Consider the following 20,111-nt stretch of genomic DNA (forward strand, 5'->3'; position numbering starts at 1 on the left):
GGGGTGGGAGCGGGTGGAGGGGGCGAGGGCGTAGTGGTTGGTGAGGGGGGAGATGTGGGGGAATTTTTGGGCGGTGCCTTGGTTGGCGGAGACGGGGGACGGGATGGTTACGTTGCTTGTGCTGGGGTTCGTGTCGTTACTGGTTCCATTGCTTTTGTTTCGGGAGGGATTGGATATGACGGTGCCGAAGGGAGCGAATGCGGATGGAGTCAGAGGCTCAAGAGGGATCCGTTGTGTCGATATGTTGATTACTGTAGGCATGGTGAATTTGTGACGCAATTGACCCAAAAAGCGAATGCTAGAATTGCAGCTGAGGGGAGGGAGAAACAATCAATTGAGATATTTATTATGATGGTGGTGGGAGATTTCAAGACCCTGAAGCTTTCCGGTTTAATATTTGTACGATGACTGAACGTCATGATATTGGCCTTGTTGCCTCGCGATCCAACCAGAACCAGAACGAACTTCATGCAAATTTCATTTACTATCTCATCGACTTTTCCCCCTTGCGTCCACTAGACAGACCGAGTGCCCTTTCGATCGCATCGTAATTGGTCACAGTGTTCTCCGTACTTTATACCGGGGCGATTCTGGGATAATTGACTTCAGTACCTTCCCCGTCTATAGCAACCGCTGTTCCTCCGACTCCCAACAAGATGGCGGAAGAGGAACGTCCGACCAAGATCCGCAAACTCTCCCCCTCCTCCAAGTCACAAGCAGCTCACTCTCATACTGAATCGGGCCCCTCTGTCCCTTCTTCCTCCGACAACGCAATCCTCGACACGATGACTCCAACAGTCGACAACCCCCACCATGACTCCCCCGAGCCATCAGAGCACCCATCCCTAGCCTCCACCCCCGACGGAACCACACAAAACATGCCCGATCCATCGCAGGATCCCGGCGCTGACCCTTCCAAGCCCATGTCAAAGAACCAACTAAAGAAGCTTCGCCGGAAAGAACACTGGGAATCCCAGCGCGACGCCCGCAAAGTGAAGCGCAAACTCGAGCGCATCCGCCGCAGCGAGCGCAAACGCGCCGAAAAAGCCTCCGCCCCCGCCCTCCTACCCTCCACGGACGCACCGGAATCCGCGGACGCCGCTCCCCAGCCCGGAAGCCGACCGCCCCCACGCCGCAAGCCGACGGTTGTCCCGATCACGATCCTGTTCGACTGCGCGTTCGAGCCGCTGATGACGGAGAACGAGCTGAAGTCGTTGGGCAGCCAGATCACGCGGTGCTACTCGGACAATCGGCAGGCGAAGTACCGGGTGTGTTTGGGGGTGGCGTCGTGGGGAGGGAAGTTGCAGGAGCGGTTCGAGGGGGTGTTGGAGTCGCAGTATAAGATGTGGAAGGGGATGCAGTTTCGGGAGGAGCCGGTGGAGGAGGTGGTGGGGATGGCGAGGGAGTGGATGAAGGGGGGGAAGTATGAGGGGGCGTTGAAGAAGTGGGAGATGGGGGAGGGAGGGGAGGAAGGAGATAAGTTAGAGGAAGGGCGGACAGCGGAGAAGGGTGAGGGACGGGGAACTCTTCCTGAAGGAGAAGTCATTTATCTCTCCAGCGAATCGGACGAAACGCTCACGGAGCTGAAACCCAACAGCACGTACATCATCGGCGGACTCGTCGACCGTAACCGGCATAAAGGCCTCTGCTACAAGACCGCGGTGGAGAAGGGCATCAAGACCGCCCGCTTGCCGATTGGCGACTATCTGCAGATGAGCTCGCGGAAAGTGCTGACTACGAATCATGTCAATCAGATTATGTTACGGTGGTTGGAGACCGGGGATTGGGCGGAGGCGTTTTTGAAGGTGATTCCGCAGAGGAAGAGGGCGGCGTTGAGGAAGGGGGAGGAGGCGGAGGTGGAGGAGGAGGTGGAGGAGGAAGCAGAGGACGGTGGAAATGGTGAGGAGGATAGGGTGGAGATGGACATGGAGATTGGCGATGAGGCAGTAAACGATGATCATGAGACTAAAGAGCAGGTGGCATAGGCACAACCATAGCCGTTGGAATTGGCACGAGGAAACTTGTCGAATAGGGTTTATTTGCACTGTACAGAATCGCAAGCGTACACATGGTTTTGCCAACGAACACCAACTCCCCGCAAAAGATGAAAATGTAAACACGAATTCTCCGATCCATCATCAGGCGCCTCTTGCAAGCCCCCTTGTTCTCATAAAAGTGTTCGAATGTCGAATCAATCCACTTCGCTGGATCCATATCAACCACAAATCAACGACAACAAACTCGCACACGAGGGTAGGTAACGGCTCTGCTATCGGAACACAAACTCGTCGCCACCAGCATCCGAAGCAGCCACCACCGGGCTAGCTTTATGTATATTCCAAATCCGCGTATTCTTCCAGCATCTTCAGCGCTTTTGGATCCAGAAACTCCATGCCCTGCGCGCCCAGCAACCATTCTTTCCGCGGCCAGATGTCGCTATGCACGTACGCACCACCGTACTTCCTCGCGACGCGCTGGAACGGAGTCTCCGACGCGTTGTGCACATCATCATCGGCATCCTCGCTGGCGACATCAGGTCTGTCCGCCTGTGAAACATCACCATCGCTGTTCAACCCATTCTGAACTTTCCCATTTATCCGGTCCTCCTCCATAATCACTTCCCCATTCGTCTCCTGACTTACTGCTTTTCCCTTTCCCTTACTCACCGCCCTCGCCACCCCACTATACTCATCTTCCTCCCCGACCCTCGCTCCCCTTGCCACCTTCAACAACACCCCCATCGCCCTCCGGATCGTGTTCGCCCAGTCCTCGCACTCCATCTTATCGATGTTGAACTGCTGCAGCGCCTGCGTATTCCGCTGGTGGCGCCCCCCGCCCTGCAGTTGCGGTGCCAGCTGCATCTCGATGACCTTGAGCTTGCGCCGGTCGTCCGCGAGCTGCGACGAGCGCACACACACGAATCGGATGAGGTGTCCGGCCCACCCGTCCGCAGAGGTGTGCCAGAGGCGGGGGAGGGGCGGGGAAGATTGGGAGGGCGTGGCTCGGCCGGTGACGCGATGGAGGGGGTTGGAGGTGGTCGCGTCGTCGTTGTGGTTGGGTGAGGCGTTGGCTGCTACGAGAGCGAGTTCCAGGGCTATGCTGGAGAGGATGTCGGCGGAGAGCATGCCCTGCGCGATGAGGGGCTTCCGCATTTCGCAGAGGGTTCGCTCGCTTGGCTGGCTCATGGGCCTATCGCGCACGGGGATAACGCTGATCGCCATGCCGAAGACGCGGGTGAGGAGCTCTTGGCCAACGGTGAGTTGCGGAGGCTTGCGTGTGATGGGACTCTGTTGGGATCCAGCGAGTAGCTCGTTATGAGGCCCGTAGCCTTCGGCGGAGAAGAGCTCTTTGAAGTAGCCTCTATTGGGTTCATCGCGTGCGAGGAACTTCGCTAGGGTATCCACCGCAGGTGGGAGGTAGCGATGGACCATGGGTTTATAGATTTCGAAATGGAACGGGAAGGTCGAGGTCGGGCTTTGCTGGGGAGCGAATGCAAGAATGAAATTGAGGATGTTGTGAGCATCTTCCTTGCTCGGTAGCTCGACTTTGTCGGCGATGTTGGAAAGGAAGATGACCAGGTCTTTCATCACGTCTTGGGTGTAGAGAGGGCTTCTCAGAAACTTCTCGCGGGTGCCGATTAGACGAATGAGTTGGGAACAGAACTTGAGGACTTCTTCATCTGCGAGCTGCGGGGCGTTCGTTTCGAAGAAGGATAAGTTGCGGAGGACGGTGATGATCGAAAGTAAACGTGCCGCGTTTCCATCTAGGTCCCACTCTTTTGATCCAGCGAGAGGGACATCTTGGATGCTTTCCGCTTCGAAACGAGCAACTCGCATCATCTCTTCATAGCAAGGGAGCTCCACTTCATCGCTCACCTCCTGGGCTGCCTCATCCAGCTCGTCGATTTGCGACTCGGCACAATCAAGGAGGCTGTCCACGAGACCATAGGCTTCATCAAGCTTAATGGTCACCTTGCTCTCGCAGCTAAGCCTGAGGAGCGTGTCAAGGGCCCAGCGTTCTTCCCTGATCATGCCACATTGCAGAGCAAGACAGAGAGCATGGATATTCACTGCGCCGATCTCTTCCCATCGAGGTACTTTCGGCTTCTCTTTTGCAATCTCTTCGCCGTGTCTGCTGAATGCCTCAACGTAGATGCCACCATACCCGCCGACTTCCTTCCGGACACTCGGAATAAACGTTTTGCTGTCTTCAGGACCGAATTTGATGGGTTGCGTGTCTACGCTTGTGGGACGATCGACAACATCGTTGCCATTAGGGAGCTGCACTGGCAGTGAGCCCTCTTTTAATGACGGGGTCCGTTTCACCCCGGATTTCGGCTCCTGTGATCTCTGCATCGGCACCGGGGTTGCGCTTCCCGACATCGCTCCGTCCATGAAAGCAGGTTGCGCTGGCGGCATGTATCCATTTGCATTCGCAGCACCGCCTGTTTGTGGGGTCACTTGTCCTGGAGGTGGTCCTTGCGGCTGAGTAGGAACTTGGCTCCTCACAGGAGTTTGCAGTTGTGCGGGCGACCCTTCTTGTCCGGGGATAGACACGCCGGGCTGTTTGGTCGGACTCATTCCCATCTGACCTCTCAGACTGCCCATCGGAGGGGAACCTGATATTCCTTGCTGCTGTTGCTGCTGCTCCAACATGGCTCTTTGTTGTTGTTGTTGTTGTTGTTGTTGTTGTTGTTGTTGTTGTTGTTGTTGCTGTTGCTGTTGCTGTTGCTGTTGCTGTTGCTGTTGCTGTTGCTGTTGCTGTTGTTGTTGCTGCTGCTGCTGCTGCTGCTGCGCAGCATTAGTCCTCTGCAGATACATCTGCTCATATGGGCCCAAGTTCCTCTCATAGATGGCCTTCAGTTCAGCGCCCACCTGAGGAGCCTGTGCCGGGTTGAATCCTAATCCAAGCGCGCACTGCGGCCACATATTCATTTTGCTGACGTTTCGACTGCCTCGGGCGTTCTTCATGACCCACATCCACAACTGATATACATTGACAGGTCTGCCCGCCACGTTGGGGTTTACGTCAAACGGTCGACCTTGGCCCTGGTTGAAGCTGTGAACTTGGCGGACGAACTGCTCGTACTGTCGTGCATTCGTGGCCGCAATTGCTTGCTGCTGCTGCTGGGCATTGTTCATGCCCATCTGGGTCGGCGGTCGAGCCTGATTCATCTGCATGTTCTGCATGTTTTGCATGTTCTGCATCGCCTGCGGGTTCATCATTCCCGCGTTCATCATGGCCGCCGCGCGCTGTTGGGATTGTTGCGCGTTCAATTGATGTTGGTGTTGAGCAAATTTCATTTGGTAGATCCGCTGAGCTTCTCGTTGTTGTTGTTGGAGGCCGGGAGTAAGAGTCGGCATGCCCGCAGCGTTGAAGTTGGGCAAACCCGGACCAGCCATGCCAAAGTTCTGGCCGAAGTTTTGCGGCATCTGATTGGGAGTCATTCCTCCTCCTATTTGCTGGAACTGGGGGTTTTGGGGTGTCCCCATCCTCGCAGCATTTGGATCCGGAGTAGGCGACATTCCCATACCCGGTTGTTGTGGCGGTCCAGGGAATGGATTGGGGGACATGGTCTGCATGCGTTGCTGATTCCCCGGCGGACGGAACTGCTGGTTCTGCATGGTTGGAGAAGGAGTCGCGTTGTTGGATCCGCCTTGGTGGAGGTGTTGAAATGGGGTAGGTGCGTGGAGATTCTGCCCGGAGAACTGATTGTTGGGGAACGGAGGATGCGCTGTTTGTTGTTGAGGGGTTTGCGATCGCGAAAGGCTCACGTTATGAGGATGCTGGCGAGGGGATTGCGCGATGTTCTCATCGCCGGGTCGCGATCGCTTCGATGGGACGACTTGGTTGACGTTGTATGGCGCCTGAGGAGTATTAAACGCAGGAGAATCGTTGCGCACCGTTCCATTCTGCATCCCCTGCGGCGGAAGCTGTTGCTGCGGCGTCTGGATCTGGCCCAAATCGATGCCATTCGGATTGAACATGGAGCCATCGATCATCTGGGGGTTGGCAGTGCCAAATGGATATACACCATTGGCATCAGTCGTGCCATTCACTCCCGCGTCCGGCCATGGATTCATGACGATCTTTTCGCACTCGCATTCAAGTACGCATGAGGATGCGAGCGCGCCAGGTCAAGTATAGAATGGGATACTCGAACCAGCGAACGTGGGGGATTGTTTTCTGGCTAGAGTCGCGAGGTTGCCGAACAGGCAGACGCGTTGAAGAAAGCTGTCGCTAACCGCGTGACGGTCGTATAGGGGGTATAATGGCGATGGAGGATGATGAGGGGACTATTCAGAGAGAGAACAATAGCCAACCTTTGGAAATTCACCGGAACTGAGATGGGCGGGATGTCGGTGGTTGGCGGGAGTTCCGCGATGCTGAGGGAGGAGAAGGTCACGATCCGTTTGGGGGAGGAGCGATGGGTGATTGGCGCAGTTGCCCAATGGGAAATTCCGTGAGAAAGTGAACAGCCTCCCTGTTGCCTTGATGCCTGAGTTGTTATGAAGTCCAGAGCTTAGTAATGCGTAGCTTATGTAATTTATATTTTCCTTATAGTCCAAGGCATCCGTGCACTCACGCTCCGTGAATCCTGTCACGTGCCCCTGATGTCGCCAGCAGCTTCGACGGCGACAACAGATCGACTTCCGCGTCTTTGAAGCTCCCAAGTTTGCCATATGAATTCACTCTGTGACCATATTCTCCTCAGTCATCTCCTTGCTTGATTTGCACATTATTGGCCTCAATACCTTCACTTTTGTGTCGTGTCCAAAATCCCTTCGTCCATCTCCGCCGCTGACAGCCACGCAACAACACACGAGGGAGCGGCAAATCGTGACCTAGACCTCTCTCCAAACATCGACACCTACCTTCGACCATGGCCTCCGCCGCCGTTGAAAACCCGGTAAACACCCTCGCACCACACAAGAAACTCTCTCCATCATCAATACCGAACATCGACTCCCTCGAAGGCACCACCGCCGAAGAGAAAGACCAGTACTCTACCTTCAAGCGGCTGCAACGACAACTCGAATGGATCAACCTGCAAGAAGAGTACATCAAAGATGAGCAACGGTCGCTCAAGCGCGAGCTGGTGCGAGCCCAGGAGGAGATCAAGCGGATCCAGTCGGTGCCGCTGGTCATTGGACAGTTCATGGAGGCGATCGATCAGAACACCGGGATTGTGCAGTCGTCCACTGGGTCGAACTATGTCGTTCGGGTATTGTCGACGCTGGACCGCGAGCTGTTGAAGCCGAGCAGTAGCGTGGCGTTGCACCGACACTCGAACGCACTGGTCGACATCCTCCCTCCTGAAGCCGATTCGAGCATCGCGATGCTCGGCGACAATGAAAAGCCTGATGTGACGTACGCAGATGTCGGTGGTCTGGACATGCAGAAGCAAGAAATTCGAGAAGCGGTGGAGTTGCCGTTGACGCACTTTGACTTGTACAGGCAAATCGGTATGTGCCTTCACTCGTTCACTTATCGTCTACATTCAACTAACCGCATCGTGACACAGGCATCGACCCCCCACGCGGCGTCCTCCTCTACGGCCCCCCCGGAACCGGCAAGACCATGCTTGTCAAAGCCGTCGCCAATAGCACTACCGCCTCCTTCATCCGCGTCGTCGGCTCCGAATTCGTCCAGAAATACCTCGGCGAGGGCCCGCGCATGGTCCGCGACGTGTTCCGCATGGCCCGCGAGAACTCCCCGGCCATCATCTTCATCGACGAGATTGACGCCATCGCCACCAAGCGCTTCGATGCGCAGACCGGCGCCGACCGCGAGGTGCAGCGCATCTTGCTGGAGCTGTTGAATCAGATGGACGGATTCGACCAGACGAGCAACGTCAAGGTCATCATGGCGACAAATCGCGCGGACACGCTGGATCCCGCGCTGTTGCGGCCCGGGCGACTGGATAGGAAGATCGAGTTCCCGAGCCTGCGGGATCGCCGGGAGCGGCGGTTGATTTTCAGCACGATTGCGAGCAAGATGAGTTTGAGTCCGGAGGTGGATTTGGATTCGCTGATCGTGCGGAACGATCCGTTGAGTGGTGCGGTGATTGCCGCGATCATGCAGGAGGCCGGATTGAGGGCGGTGAGGAAGAATCGGTATAATATCATTCAAGGCGATCTGGAGGATGCGTATGCGAGCCAGGTGAAGGCTGGTGGGGAGAAGGATGCGTTCGAGTTCTATAGGTAGTGGATACGAATACCTGGCATTTGTTTCCGGTCGTTTCAGCGGCGTTCATCCACCGAGGAGGCGTGTAATATACCATAGACATAGGGATGAAAGTCGTGGTTTTGGGTGTGCACCTTCCATTTCAATTAATGCTGAGCTATCCTGTTGACACTATTTCCTCCGCAAACAGGTCCTCTAGTAGATCATCAAAGAATGCCTCTCGATCCGGAGGCAGCATGCTATACGTCCCTTCAAACGCTTCGATGCTCAAGTGCCCAAAGAATGGCTGCAGAACATGTCGCGCCATCTCTGCTTTTCCCACTTTCCTCACATCAAATCCGCTGTTACTCTCCCGCAGGTTCGCAATGATAAGTTTCAAGAACGACTGCTTCTTTTGTTTCTTTTCCCGCGCCCCGAACGTCCCAACATCCGCTCGCTGCGACGTCGCCGAAAAGCTTGGGTCCGCATTCCCCATCACCTCTGCCAACTCGTCCACCAGCGCCGACGAAGTTCGGTTTGGTGGTCGGTACACTGCGTCGATCGTGTCCGTGACGAAGATCCATTCGTGCAGCTGGAACTCATCGGGTGCGATCGTGATTAGTGTGTCGAGGAATTTGCAGGCCTGTAAGACGGATGCAGCAGTGTATAGCTCTGTGTCTTCGCTTTGAGGCAACACCGAGGCAATCACGCGCTGCAGCTCGGCGTTGATGACCGGAAAGAGGGGCTCGAGGTGGGACGCGGAAGTTTTGAGGAGGACGGCGCGCAGGAGCAGGAATATATCGGCGCGGGTGATCGATGATGGGGCGGTTGAGATGGTCGCGGTGAACAGCTCCACGATCTTCTCCTCGACGATGCGGAGTTCACCAATGCAAGAGTCGTCGGGGTTCGCGAGGAAGCAGAGCGCGCCACGTCGGAGACCGAGTTGAGTCTTCCGGTCTGCTTCTTGCCGCGCAGAGGTAGCGCCGACGCCGAAGACCAAGCCGGAGGCAGTAGGGGCGGAGATTTTGGAGAGGTGGTCGGTAACGAGGGCTTTGTCGACCACGCAGAGTTGTTTGATGATCGAGAGCCAGTAGGGTTTAATGTAGTCGAGCTTGGTATTGAAGAATCGGGGGTCACTGAACGCTTCGGTAATGTCCTTCTTCCATGACTTTGCGGCGGGAGTCGACTTTGAGATCTGCGTTAGAAGGTTCATAAAGTCCTTGCTGAGATTTTCAGGGTACGCTTTCGCACGGATGACCGGCCCGACTATGGAAGTGGAAATTCCGGAGATAACAGTTGCGATTCTCTCGTTCTCTGAGAGAATAACTTGAAGATTTGGTACGGTAGAGGACAGGACCGGTAGGATATCGAAAGAGCGGGCAGATCGATTCGTCTGCATCCCAACTTTCGACGGCGATGCCGATTCCTGAATAACGCCCATCGGACGGGATGTAAAGACGGCCGTATGGAGTCGAATGAATACATCCTACGCCAGTCAGTATCGTAGTATTCCTGGTCATGATAGCCAGACTTACCACTAGATCTTTCCTCATCTTCTTCTGCTCCCCAAAGTTGGTGTTCTCTGACTTTTCTGCGAGAATAGCCGTGAATTCGATCAGAGCCGGCAGAATCTGCCGGTGAGGCATTGGATTTGTCAAGACATCTTTGAGGAACGCAACGCAGTCCGTCCATATCTCATCCATTGCATCATCGTCGATGGACCGTGTGTACTCCACAAGGAAGCTAACAAGGTCCATATCAGTGAGATCACTGGTCATGGTAGACATACGCATAGGGTCAAGCGCATTCGGATTCGTGCGGCTGTATAGAGCATTGAAGATTGAAGGGATCGTGTGTCGAGGTCGTGAGCCGTTGAGCACATTAAGCAGATTTAGAACCAGCCTTGAATCTGGACCAGAAACAGGCGTTTGACACCAAACGACTGCTAGGGTCTCAAGGCATTCCAGCGCCTCCGCGGTGAATAGATGCTCGAGAAGTCGTCTGGCCCGATTCCTCATCCGCAATGATGTATAGTGGAACGAAGCGGCAGAGGTGGGATGATTCACTTCCTTCGCCCCAACCAAGCCCCAAGCCCAGATTGCATAGCCGACTTTGACAGAGTCTTGGAAGCAAAGAAGGACGGTTAGCCTCGAGTTTGCCGTTGCTGATCTCTGCTGGTTGGTCTCGGGAGCGAAAACGCCGACAACATTTCCAAAGAAGCTCTGGGTCTGCTCCGGTGACTTTGCCTGGGTTGGCTTTGACTCTTCGAATAATAACCTGTCGTGTGCCCTTGCTAGAATTTGTTCAAGGCCGTTCATGAGGCTAATCAACGTCGGTTCAGGCGCAATGTCCACAACCTTGGATGGGCTGCTAAAGGTAGATCGGAGCTGTTCAAACACGGACGTAATCTCCTTGCACAGCGTATCAACGAGCGGTATCAAACTCTGGAACATGGTTTCGGCGAGCAAAGGCAGCACTTCCGCCAGGAACTTGACCCAACTGTCCAGTACATCGCGACTTGCAGGTGATGTAAATCCACGACGAATGCAGTCCACCAGCTGACGCGGAGGGACCCAATCAGGCTCTTGGCGCTGTTCTTTTTCACCTCCAGAGAGCGCTGGCATGATCCTGGTAGTGATACTCAGCTCTCTGGATGTCTTGCGGCTGTGTGGTCGACGCTCTGTTGAGGCCTGGGGGTTCCAGTTTCGCAAACGTAGAACAGTGAGGATGGTCTCAAGTAGAGAGTCTTGTAGAAGCGGATCCATCATTTCTAGGGAGGAGTGTAACAAAGCAATTAAGGGGGTCTCAAGTTCCAGCTCTTTCAATGGCCCTGAGAAGGGACTTCGCGATATCTGTCGGATGACGCCAAGTGCAGTCTGCTGTAGTTGAAGAATAGGTTCTTCGCTGTCTGATTTGATATTCGAAGAGCCATCCTTATAGTTGAGCACATCCAGGCATCGTTTGATGGTGAAGATTTGGAGGGTTTCCTCAGGGCCACTCGAGTCGTCCCCAATGTCCGTAAAGCTCTCGCCGGCTAGAATCATCCAGGTGTGCTCTGAAGCAGTCTTGAGGACGTTGGAGACGTGTTGCAAGTAATACAGACATTTCTTGCCGCTTCCAGGGCCCGTTGGACCATTGCTCTGCATCGACTCCAGGGACTGTTTCAAACCAGAGAGCAGAAGGTCAAAGATTCTCCCCAGATTCGGGAGATTCCGCAACCAATCTTCTGTAAAAACGCAGACGTCTGAGCCCGGTTCTCGCAAGGCATCGAGCAAGATCAAGGTTGGCCTGCTTAACATCGAATCGAAACCAACATTCAGCATTGAAACCCCATTCAGGTTCATACCACTCGGCCTGCGGATCATCGGTGACTTCGATTTGTCGCCCTTCTCTTGTACACTGTGAGTCCAGAGTGTGGCCAGTCGCTTCGCACTCTCCGATCCGCTGTGATCCGCGTCATGGAAATGGCTAATGCCATCGCACAATATTTTGGTCAAGATTGCCTCGACGTAACGCTCCTCGGAGGTTACGCTCTCGAGTTGCCAAAAGCACCGAACTGCCTCAACGTGGTATCGAGGGTTGCTTGGAGAAAGATAGCGCCATATGTGCCCTAGCAAGGACTCCAGGACGGGTACTAGTTCTGTCGGCTGGAAGAAAGCGTTTCCAACAGCCGGTCGTTGTAGAGAGGCGATGGCATTAGACACTGAGTTCAGGATCGCGAACGGTAAATTCAAAGACAGCCCATGCAATATTTCCGGTTTCAATGCTTTCAGCAGAAGGTCTGCGAATCCAAGTCGTCGCAACGCTGTTGATGAGTTGGACACTTTTTGGACCAGTGACACAAGGACTCTTGTCGGAATCTCGAGGTCGCCTGTTTCCGAGTTCGATAGAAACTTCATGTAAACGACACATGCGTAGCGTAATAGCATGCTCCCGACAAACAGTCCGCTGAATGGACTCTCTGCAACTTCTAGGTTTCCTTGGCTTTCGTCGTAGAAAGATGATATGGCTTTAAGGATTACAACCTTGCCAATCGTATCGGAGTCAAGTTGACTTTTGTCGCTCATTGTGAATGCCCTAGCTGGCAATAAATTTATCAGGGCATCCAGAATGTTGAGTCCGGTCAAAGAAACCGCAGCGTCGATACCAATGGCGGAACCTTGATCGGTATCTTCGAGGGCAACAAGCAGTGCCAGACAGATCATAGGTATATGGTAGAGCAGCATTTCCTCCTCGCGAATATTGAAGCGGTGTACGACAAATCGGCAAAGTTCCAATTTATGCTGCCTCTCCTCTTTGCTGAGTTCAGACTTGGTGAAAGCGTCGCGAATAAGCTCAAACAATTTGCTCCAAATGAGACCGCTTTCTACGCCATCGAAGAAGACGTTTGCGCTTCGCATCACCTCATCTAGCTGCTCTGACTCCGCCGTTGAGTGGTATTCTAACACGCTTTCAAGCGCGGGGAGAAATATCTCAGGGACAAGGAGTCCGCCGACCTCCCACCGATCCATGAGCGATAAGCACATCCTGAAAGGTCGTGCCTTTTCTGTGGCAGATGAGGATTCCTGTCGAATCATTTTGAGAATCCCGCTGGATAATGATTGGCAGCCGTATTGTGCGAAGTACGCCGCGCTGAGTGCGGCAGGGTCGAAAGAGGAGACTTTCTTGAGCTCTTGAGACATTGGTCGACCTTCTTGTTCAGTAGGCTTCGGTTCGGGTCCGAGGAACCATGCCCAGAGCCTTCGGTTAAGGCTCATGTCACGCCTGGTAACGACATTGGTTGCTGCCATAACCAGTCGCTCGAGATCTTCCTTCTGGATTGTTTTCTGGAGGACTGGGGAGTCCAACGGAATATGCGTGACGAGTAAGTCAAGGAATCCTCGCTGTACCAGGAGCTGTCGATCCAACAGACCTGCGGCAAAGCACCGTACCAACAAGCCCGGTTCGGGCGAAATGACGGCGTGCGCCGCTGGTGACAGGTCCGCCTGGGTGAGCTCCGATTCCTGAGCTCCCCCATTTTGTGAGGCCTTCGATTGGAACTTCGGGAGAAAGCGCACTAGAAAGGCCAAAGCGCCTTGCCGTCTCGACGTGGAAGTTATAGTGGCCAGAAAGAAGCATTGCCAGAAGAACGAGTCTTTCGAATTAGGGTCTTCCCCTTCGGAGATATCGCATGAGTCTCTGAGCCGTTTCCTGACACCGTCAACAACGCGCAGTACTCGATCGAAGTCTTCGCTAGTCTCCTCTTCTAGCCCCGGAAGTAGGCTGAGGATGATTGATTTCAGTGCCGGTCTGATTGCCTCGCAATCCAATCGAAGGATATAGGTCTCAAACAGCGATAAAAATAGGGGTCTGACTGTTAGAGAGGCGAAATTAAGAGTTGCGACGATTCCTGGCAGGTATAGCTGGAGGTCGCGTGCGAGGATGTCTCTCTATTTGCCGTTAGGTCTTTGCTATAGAGAGTGGCCATCATACATACTCCTATGGTAGCAAATATGTATCCGTACACTTCCAGTGCCTTCTGGTGCACGCCCGAAGGTAATGCTGGGTTCATGCATAGTGCAAGCCTCGACGAAAGAGTCTGCTTATGAGCAACCTCTTTGACTCCTGGTGGGTGAGCTTGCAATGCCTGTCACTCATCCGGAAGGGGGAAATCAGCCTCATTTTTCTCTCCTTCGGTATATCAAGACACAAATACCTTCAGCAGCTTCCCCAGGAATGATATATAGTCCGCCCATTCTTGCTGCGGGCTATCGTATACCGCGAGCGCACGGTCAACACCGGAGGCATATCGGCGGAATGCCTTGTCTTTCCTCCAATCTCCTTCAATTTATCGTTAGCAAACCTAGATTGTGAGCACTAAATCACAGCCCGAACGACATACCGTCCTCGACATTTCTACGTGGTAGAGGGAAGACCGGGGACGACCTTCCCGATGTCGGTGGAGTATGGAGGGTCTGATTGACCGAGGGGTCAAGAGACATTACGGATATATGTAGTGAAGCGCATCGAGAAGCATTCTACAACTTCAGGGTTCAATAAGTATCATTATACTTGGCTGCCTTGAGGTGAAGATGCGACGTATCGTGGAATTCGAAGCCGCGACTTTTGAACGCGACGTCAGTGCAAGGATCAAGGGACCAATGACGTGCCACCTTTGAACCTCATCTCGATATGACAATACGCCCATCACAATCACAACTGATACGAAGCATCAAATATGCATTACAACTGTCCTTGCCAGGAGTGTATCTCGGTGAGCCTGTGAACATGATCCTCAATGGCAGAAGAACAGCTAGTTCCCATCGGATTGCCCGACCTGCCGCAAGGCAATTCGAAGATCCAGCTTGTCGATAATGCATCGAGCTCGCTATCGAAAGGGAGCGATCCATCCTCTCACGAAGACACGTCAAGAGAAGGAACACCTCCACCACTTCCGCCTCGTGCAAAGCGTGTCTTCGATCTCCACAACGATGCCCCGCCCGGGACTCAACGAACGACATCGAGCAGCACCCGCCCCTCTCTATCCTCTAAAGCCACTACGGCCCTTTCGTCGGTGGATATCCACAGCGAATCACACTTAGATCCACGAACACTGCCAAGTTCAAGGCATGGAAGCAATGATTTTGGTGATACCGCCAGCATAAGGAGCGTGAAGAGTACCCGTAGCTCATGGAGCGTTGCTCCTACGTTAGAAGCGGAAGACGTGGAGAGTCTACTAGGTGATGTCTTAGCGGGCAGGGAAAACACAACCTGGAAGCTGTTGGAATCTCACGGTATGAGTGCCTCGGCGGATGAGCTCTTCCAGGAAGATGCAAACTTCGAGAAGGCGTTTAAGGAGGAGTTCGAGGAACTTGAGGAGATGAAATCCGATGGCTCGAATGGAGGTTGGTCCAACAATGCGCTGAGACTGCCATACACGATTCTGATTGTACATATAGATGCAGTCATCAAACAATGGAATTCTAAGCTCAAACACTTTCTCATCCTCTCATCTGCCGGGAAACCGATATGGAGCCGCCATGGAGATGGCCAACTCATCGCCAGCAATATCGGAGTCATACAAACCATCATATCTTTCTACCAGAGCACGAACGATGTCCTCAAGAGCTTCACGGCTGGCGATGTCCGTTTTGTGATCATTTCGAAGGGGTACCTTAACCTCGTCGCAATAAGTCGGCTTGGAGAAAGTGACTCACAGTTAAGGATCCAGCTCGAGGCGCTGTATATGCAGATACTGTCGACACTAACCCTTCCGAACATGGAGCGCATGTTTTCAAACCGCCCATCAACCGACTTACGAAGACCCCTTCAAGGGACAGAGATGCTACTCTCTGCTCTCGCCGATGGCTTCACAAGAGGCTCGCCCTCCACCCTGCTTTCCGCACTAGAGTGTTTGCGGATGCGCAAGGCTCATCGAACTACAATCAACAACACGTTTCTTAAGAGTCGCTCTTCGAGCCTTCTCTACGGGTTGATTGTAGCTGGTGGGAGGCTTGTCAGCGTTGTACGGCCGAAAAAACACTCCCTGCATCCCGGAGACCTGCAGCTTATTTTCAACATGCTGTTTGAAGCCGGAAGTGTCAAAGCAGGAGGTGGTGAAAACTGGATCCCCCTTTGTCTTCCAGGTTTTAATAATACCGGCTACCTATACATGTACGTCAGCTTCCTTAACCTCGACAAATTCTCCGAGGACGTCACTGAACGGCCTTCAACGTCTTCCGGGGAAGAGGAGGTGGCCATTATCCTCATCAGTGCGAATAAGGAGGGGTTCTTTGACCTGCAGGACATGCGCCATGAGCTCGTGGAACAGTTGAGAAAGAATGGCAGTCTTGAGGTGATACGACAAGCGGTTCAAAGAGGAAGACCATCGTGCACCGATATCCTTCCTGGCTCAGTCTTAAGGCACTTTCTCTACAAGTCAAAGAACAATGTCCAATTCGCCATGCCATCGTACGAGCCAAGTTTTGAAACCGAGATCGAGAAAAGAAGGTACGTCCATCGTGTCCATCTCCGGCCATAAATCGTACCTAAAGTACTCACATAATCCAACAGGCTTCATACGTTGTATTCCCATCTTCACGCAACCCTTCATACAAAACCAACCCATCCAAAAATTCATCATGCCATCACTCCAACCCACATCAGTCTGGCCTGGAGCGCCCCCACATTCGAGTTGTATGCCGTCGCGCCAGCCCACACTCCACGAACCGCTCTCGCGCAAGCAGCTAGCCGGTTGGTAAGCTGGGTCCGCAAAGAAGAAAACCGCCTCTTCCTCATCGGCGGCGCAGTGTTCTAGACTATCACATATTATCCAACGAACCTTCAAACAATCCCTCCTTCTCTGCCACACGCTCATGACCCAGCGACTCCTCAAACAATCCTTCCTGCTCCGCCACACGCTCATGACCCATATTGCTCATCGACCGTGTTTTCTTCTTGCTAAGCGGCCCTCCATCTATCGACCATTTCTTATATTTCGGCTCGAAGGAGAACCCCAGACTAGGAAGCTTTTTGAGCCTGAGTGACGATGTCGACAACGCCCGGGTGGGCAGTTCCACAGGAGGCCTTTCTGGTGACATTGCCAACTTGCTATCCACCCGCTGACGCATCTGTGTCTCCGTCTTCTGCCTCGTTGGCCTCGGCCGCCGATCCCTATTCCGCGGCACGACGAATCCAGGTGGTTGAGGTCGCTGCGGCATCGTCGTATCCGGACCAGTTAGTCCACCGTCAGATTGCCTATTTAGCAAACGACGCAAGTCTCCTGAGCTGTGCGATGACCGCCCGGGGAGAAGATGGGAGTGTCTTCTTAGCCTGGCGAGTGTATCTCTTCGGGACAGAGTTGGTCGTTGATCTTCTCGGCCATGAATATCCTTGGGCGCTGGAGAGGGAAATGTTGCCGACCTTGGTAGCTCTATCCGGCTATCCTGAGATGGTGTTTCGGGTTCTTGCACGCTTCCAGCGCGTGTAGGGTCGCTCAAGTCTGTCAGTTCGTCATCGGAGTCGGCTCCGGTGCCTTGCTGTAAGCGACTGGTGATACTAATGTGCTTGCGGTGGTAGAAAGCCTTGGCTTTTTTGAAAACAGCGGAACTCTGGTCGGAGTAACGTTGCACGTTGGAAGATATGGAAGCTCGGTAGTCAATGTTTTGAAACGCGGGGGGTATTTCGGAAGTGGAAAGAGGCAAGGATTGTGTGGAGGAACTGGAGGAGACTTGATCTGACTGCGATGGCTCTTCTTCGTACGATCTCCCGAGTTGCGCAAAGCTGTGGCGGAAGTGGCCTAAGAAACCATCTTTTGACGACACCATGGCGCCGAGCTGATAGAATATCAAATCATCAAGTGTCTTTTAAGGCTGAAACAGGCATCAAGGCTTCTGAATGGGATGCTTTTATCAGAAAGAGCACAGTCGAGTGCGAAGGTAATCATTTCCGAGGACATCGGCAGTGTTTTCTACGGAAGAATGCCACACTCTATAGCTATCATAGTGTATATATATCTATGACATCTAATGTGTCACTCTCAGTCTCTCCACCACATGTTCATCAACAATCCGAATTTCCCTGTCTGTGAATTCCTGACTGGATGATCACAGATACCTGGACAGGGGGCTCTAATCTGCGCAGCTTTCAATTGGACCCTCCTAAGCATCGTTGCCAGCGTAACCAGGATCTTTCTGTCAGGAGCATTATCACCATGAGTGCAGAGGGTATTGTGTGAGGAATGACGTTTTGAGGGACCTCAGGGTCTCGGAATTCGGAAAGCGTGATTTTTATGGGACACCATTGAGAGCACAGCCATTCTTGATGGATCCTCATTTGATTAACTAAGTTAACTTAATGCAAGTAACTACAGTACACTCGAGCTTCATTTCACGATTCAATAATAAATACTTTCCCCTAAGTTAGTTAAGTACAGGTATGTCACGATACCATGCTCTTCAGGATGCCCCTTGGGAGTCCATGTGTGCAATTCCCATATTCCCATTAAATTCTGCCGAATAGAAAAACACCAGTTGTCCGAAGCGAAATCCCGAAAAGGAAATAAAATTGGCTGGTGAGATTTCTCCCTTGGACAGATCTCTCTTTTGAAGACCTCGCAGAGGTAGGGACCTCGAGATATACCGAAATAACGAAGCAAATAAGTCCATATAGACAGATAGAAGGTAGGAACTGGAGGTAATTGGTAGATAAGTCCTTCAGTCGTACAAAGAGACGGCACGATACGAGAATATGGAGAAAGGCATTACTGGGCGTCTCGGTGATGGAGGAGAGATATCCCGGATCATGTGACACCTCTTCTCTCCTTGCTCGTTAATAGCGATTCGACAACGATTATCTGACCTTGAATCCTTTTAATTTATACTATCACCGACCTCTGTCTAATTATTTTTATTCTTCAGAACCTTTTTTTCTTCTCTTTGGCTGAGCATTCGCCAAGGAATAGCCGCTATCAACACGTCAAAAAGTTTCTATTACGCAAGTCCACATAACAAACCTTCTTGGCATCTCGTCAGGCCCTAAACAACGCAATGGACTTCTATAGGGAACGAATAGCACTACGTTTTCCGAAGCCTTCATTTGGTCCATTTAAATATATCCAGCCATGGGACAACAGAGGCTATCTTGAGGTTGATGGCATCGCGCGTTGCGACTCTGACCGTCTACTCTACCTGCTAACTTACGTTCAACCACCCCCTCTTCTCACCAAGAAAGGCAAACCAAGAGTCCATCAGCCGCCGCCACATAATGATGAAACGGAGAGGTTTTATAGCGCACAATGCATTCACTATGGCCTTCTATCGAAGTCTGATAAGGCCGCTGCAAAGAAGGCATTGCTTGCTTTTGCGAAAGCTAACGACGACAAGTTCATTATACCATCAGCAGTTATAGAGGTTGAAGCAAAGCTCGCAGATGAATTCAAAATCAAGAAAGCTGAATATGACGCAAAGATAGCCGATATTGATGCTCGAGAAAAGAAGGCCAATGAGGAAGCGGACCGGAAGCGCAAGAGAGATGAAGACGAGATCCTCAACACCATTACCAAAAAGCCCAAGAAATCCGAACTGCTTGTAAGTATCTTGTGGAGCCAATCGGCCGCTCTATCAAGGGCTAGGATTAACGATTAAAATAGAAGTTCCCAACAAAGCTTATTGGGGGTGCAGCATTCACAGTTATTGCTCCTGAAATCTCTAAAGGCTGGAGTGTACCAAACACCTTGCGGATTCGCCTTTGTCAATCTCAAAGCGGGCGTCACATTTGGGGTGACTTTGATTTCGGTATATTTACTGGCAAATTACGATCTGAAACACTACCACAACCACCGACTGGTAAGATCAAATTCCATTGGCGCGGTCGACAAACGGGCGACGGCGAGTCCAGTTACAACTCAGAGAACGAGATGGAGCTCCAGTTTCTTGACGAGGGTACCTTTCGAGGCAACATGTACTGGGACTGCCTCGGGACATTCGAGATTGCTGGAAAAATTGACTGGGAGCGAACACGTAACCGTGTCTTTGCGATGAACATTCGTAAATGGAAGGATGGATATCGTATGCTCAATGAAAACAACTACGACATGGAGGCCAGTGCCAGGTGGTCTTCAGGCTGGGGTGGAGATGCGGAGCCGGATCTGGCTGCCGCTTCAGATACAACTGATAACGACGAATCGGACCATGAAGATGACGAAGGATCTGAAGATAGCCGAGCGGTCAGGTGTGCTTTCTAGACGAGAGACTTGTCGGACTTTCTCCTGTCACAGAATATCCGTGTTTCTTGGCGTTTCCTCACGGCTTCATTCCGTATTCGATTCTATACCCCTATTCTTTCCCTTTTTAGGGAATAGATCACCATTGTAAACCATATATAATAGCTGCAGGAACAGCCTGTTTTCGTAGGATCCGGCTCTGCAGGATCAAGTTCAATCGATCTACGCTCTTTTGGGATCTAAC

General features: G+C 52.6%; 8 protein-coding genes across 8 annotated transcripts in view; 4 read left to right on the forward strand and 4 right to left on the reverse strand.

Moving 5' to 3' along the window:
• Positions 1-388, reverse strand: part of P152DRAFT_89014 (uncharacterized protein) — a 1,122-nt gene extending 734 nt beyond the window's left edge. The window contains exon 1 of the mRNA XM_033683322.1: positions 1-388. This exon is cut by the window's left edge and continues 734 nt beyond it. Coding sequence (XP_033532185.1) covers positions 1-261 — 261 coding nt within the window. The 5' untranslated portion in view covers positions 262-388.
• A 65-nt stretch (positions 389-453) lies between these two features.
• On the forward strand, positions 454-2,156 carry P152DRAFT_89018 (uncharacterized protein). The gene has a single exon (XM_033683323.1). It carries the CDS (start codon positions 657-659, stop codon positions 1,983-1,985), a length of 1,329 nt encoding a protein of 442 aa, XP_033532186.1. The 5' UTR covers positions 454-656; the 3' UTR covers positions 1,986-2,156.
• On the reverse strand, positions 2,018-6,417 carry P152DRAFT_460254 (uncharacterized protein). Its single transcript, XM_033679856.1, has one exon. The coding sequence runs from the start codon at positions 6,081-6,083 to the stop codon at positions 2,328-2,330; it is 3,756 nt and encodes a 1,251-aa protein (XP_033532187.1). The 5' UTR covers positions 6,084-6,417; the 3' UTR covers positions 2,018-2,327.
• Positions 6,418-6,729: 312 nt separating this feature from the next.
• On the forward strand, positions 6,730-8,441 carry P152DRAFT_460255 (26S protease regulatory subunit 6B). Its single transcript, XM_033679857.1, has 2 exons — positions 6,730-7,466; positions 7,526-8,441. The coding sequence occupies exons 1-2, from the start codon at positions 6,884-6,886 to the stop codon at positions 8,206-8,208; spliced, it is 1,266 nt and encodes a 421-aa protein (XP_033532188.1). The 5' UTR covers positions 6,730-6,883; the 3' UTR covers positions 8,209-8,441.
• On the reverse strand, positions 8,345-14,232 carry P152DRAFT_439448 (uncharacterized protein; the record flags this gene model as incomplete). The annotated part of the gene is made up of 5 exons (XM_033677638.1): positions 14,048-14,232; positions 13,862-13,986; positions 13,643-13,792; positions 9,702-13,595; positions 8,345-9,652 (listed from the first exon to the last, which is right to left on the reverse strand). Exons 1-5 carry the CDS (start codon positions 14,145-14,147, stop codon positions 8,345-8,347), a joined length of 5,577 nt encoding a protein of 1,858 aa, XP_033532189.1. The 5' UTR covers positions 14,148-14,232.
• A 211-nt stretch (positions 14,233-14,443) lies between these two features.
• On the forward strand, positions 14,444-16,462 carry P152DRAFT_475397 (DUF254-domain-containing protein; the record flags this gene model as incomplete). The annotated part of the gene is made up of 3 exons (XM_033681418.1): positions 14,444-15,050; positions 15,105-16,155; positions 16,219-16,462. 3 exons carry the CDS (start codon positions 14,444-14,446, stop codon positions 16,460-16,462), a joined length of 1,902 nt encoding a protein of 633 aa, XP_033532190.1.
• Positions 16,327-17,641, reverse strand: P152DRAFT_89038 (uncharacterized protein). The gene has a single exon (XM_033683324.1). The coding sequence runs from the start codon at positions 17,469-17,471 to the stop codon at positions 16,467-16,469; it is 1,005 nt and encodes a 334-aa protein (XP_033532191.1). The 5' UTR covers positions 17,472-17,641; the 3' UTR covers positions 16,327-16,466.
• An 884-nt stretch (positions 17,642-18,525) lies between these two features.
• On the forward strand, positions 18,526-20,108 carry P152DRAFT_515738 (uncharacterized protein). Its single transcript, XM_033682913.1, has 2 exons — positions 18,526-19,232; positions 19,295-20,108. Exons 1-2 carry the CDS (start codon positions 18,693-18,695, stop codon positions 19,886-19,888), a joined length of 1,134 nt encoding a protein of 377 aa, XP_033532192.1. The 5' UTR covers positions 18,526-18,692; the 3' UTR covers positions 19,889-20,108.
• The last annotated feature ends 3 nt before the right edge of the window (positions 20,109-20,111 follow it).

The sequence above is a fragment of the Eremomyces bilateralis genome, assembly GCF_010015585.1.
Source record: "Eremomyces bilateralis CBS 781.70 unplaced genomic scaffold P152scaffold_17, whole genome shotgun sequence".
NCBI lineage: Eukaryota > Fungi > Ascomycota > Dothideomycetes > Eremomycetales > Eremomycetaceae > Eremomyces > Eremomyces bilateralis.

Excerpts from the sequence above, each read along its gene's own strand:
- P152DRAFT_89018 (XM_033683323.1), top strand. The coding sequence starts at position 657 with ATGGCGGAAGAGGAACGTCCGACCAAGATCCGCAAACTCTCCCCCTCC.
- P152DRAFT_460254 (XM_033679856.1), bottom strand. The coding sequence starts at position 6,083 with ATGAATCCATGGCCGGACGCGGGAGTGAATGGCACGACTGATGCCAAT.
- P152DRAFT_460255 (XM_033679857.1), top strand. The coding sequence starts at position 6,884 with ATGGCCTCCGCCGCCGTTGAAAACCCGGTAAACACCCTCGCACCACAC. Across the intron at positions 7,467-7,525 it reads TGACTTGTACAGGCAAATCG|GCATCGACCCCCCACGCGGC; the intron begins GTATGTGCCTTC and ends ATCGTGACACAG.
- P152DRAFT_89038 (XM_033683324.1), bottom strand. The coding sequence starts at position 17,471 with ATGGTGTCGTCAAAAGATGGTTTCTTAGGCCACTTCCGCCACAGCTTT.
- P152DRAFT_515738 (XM_033682913.1), top strand. The coding sequence starts at position 18,693 with ATGGACTTCTATAGGGAACGAATAGCACTACGTTTTCCGAAGCCTTCA. Across the intron at positions 19,233-19,294 it reads CCAAGAAATCCGAACTGCTT|AAGTTCCCAACAAAGCTTAT; the intron begins GTAAGTATCTTG and ends CGATTAAAATAG.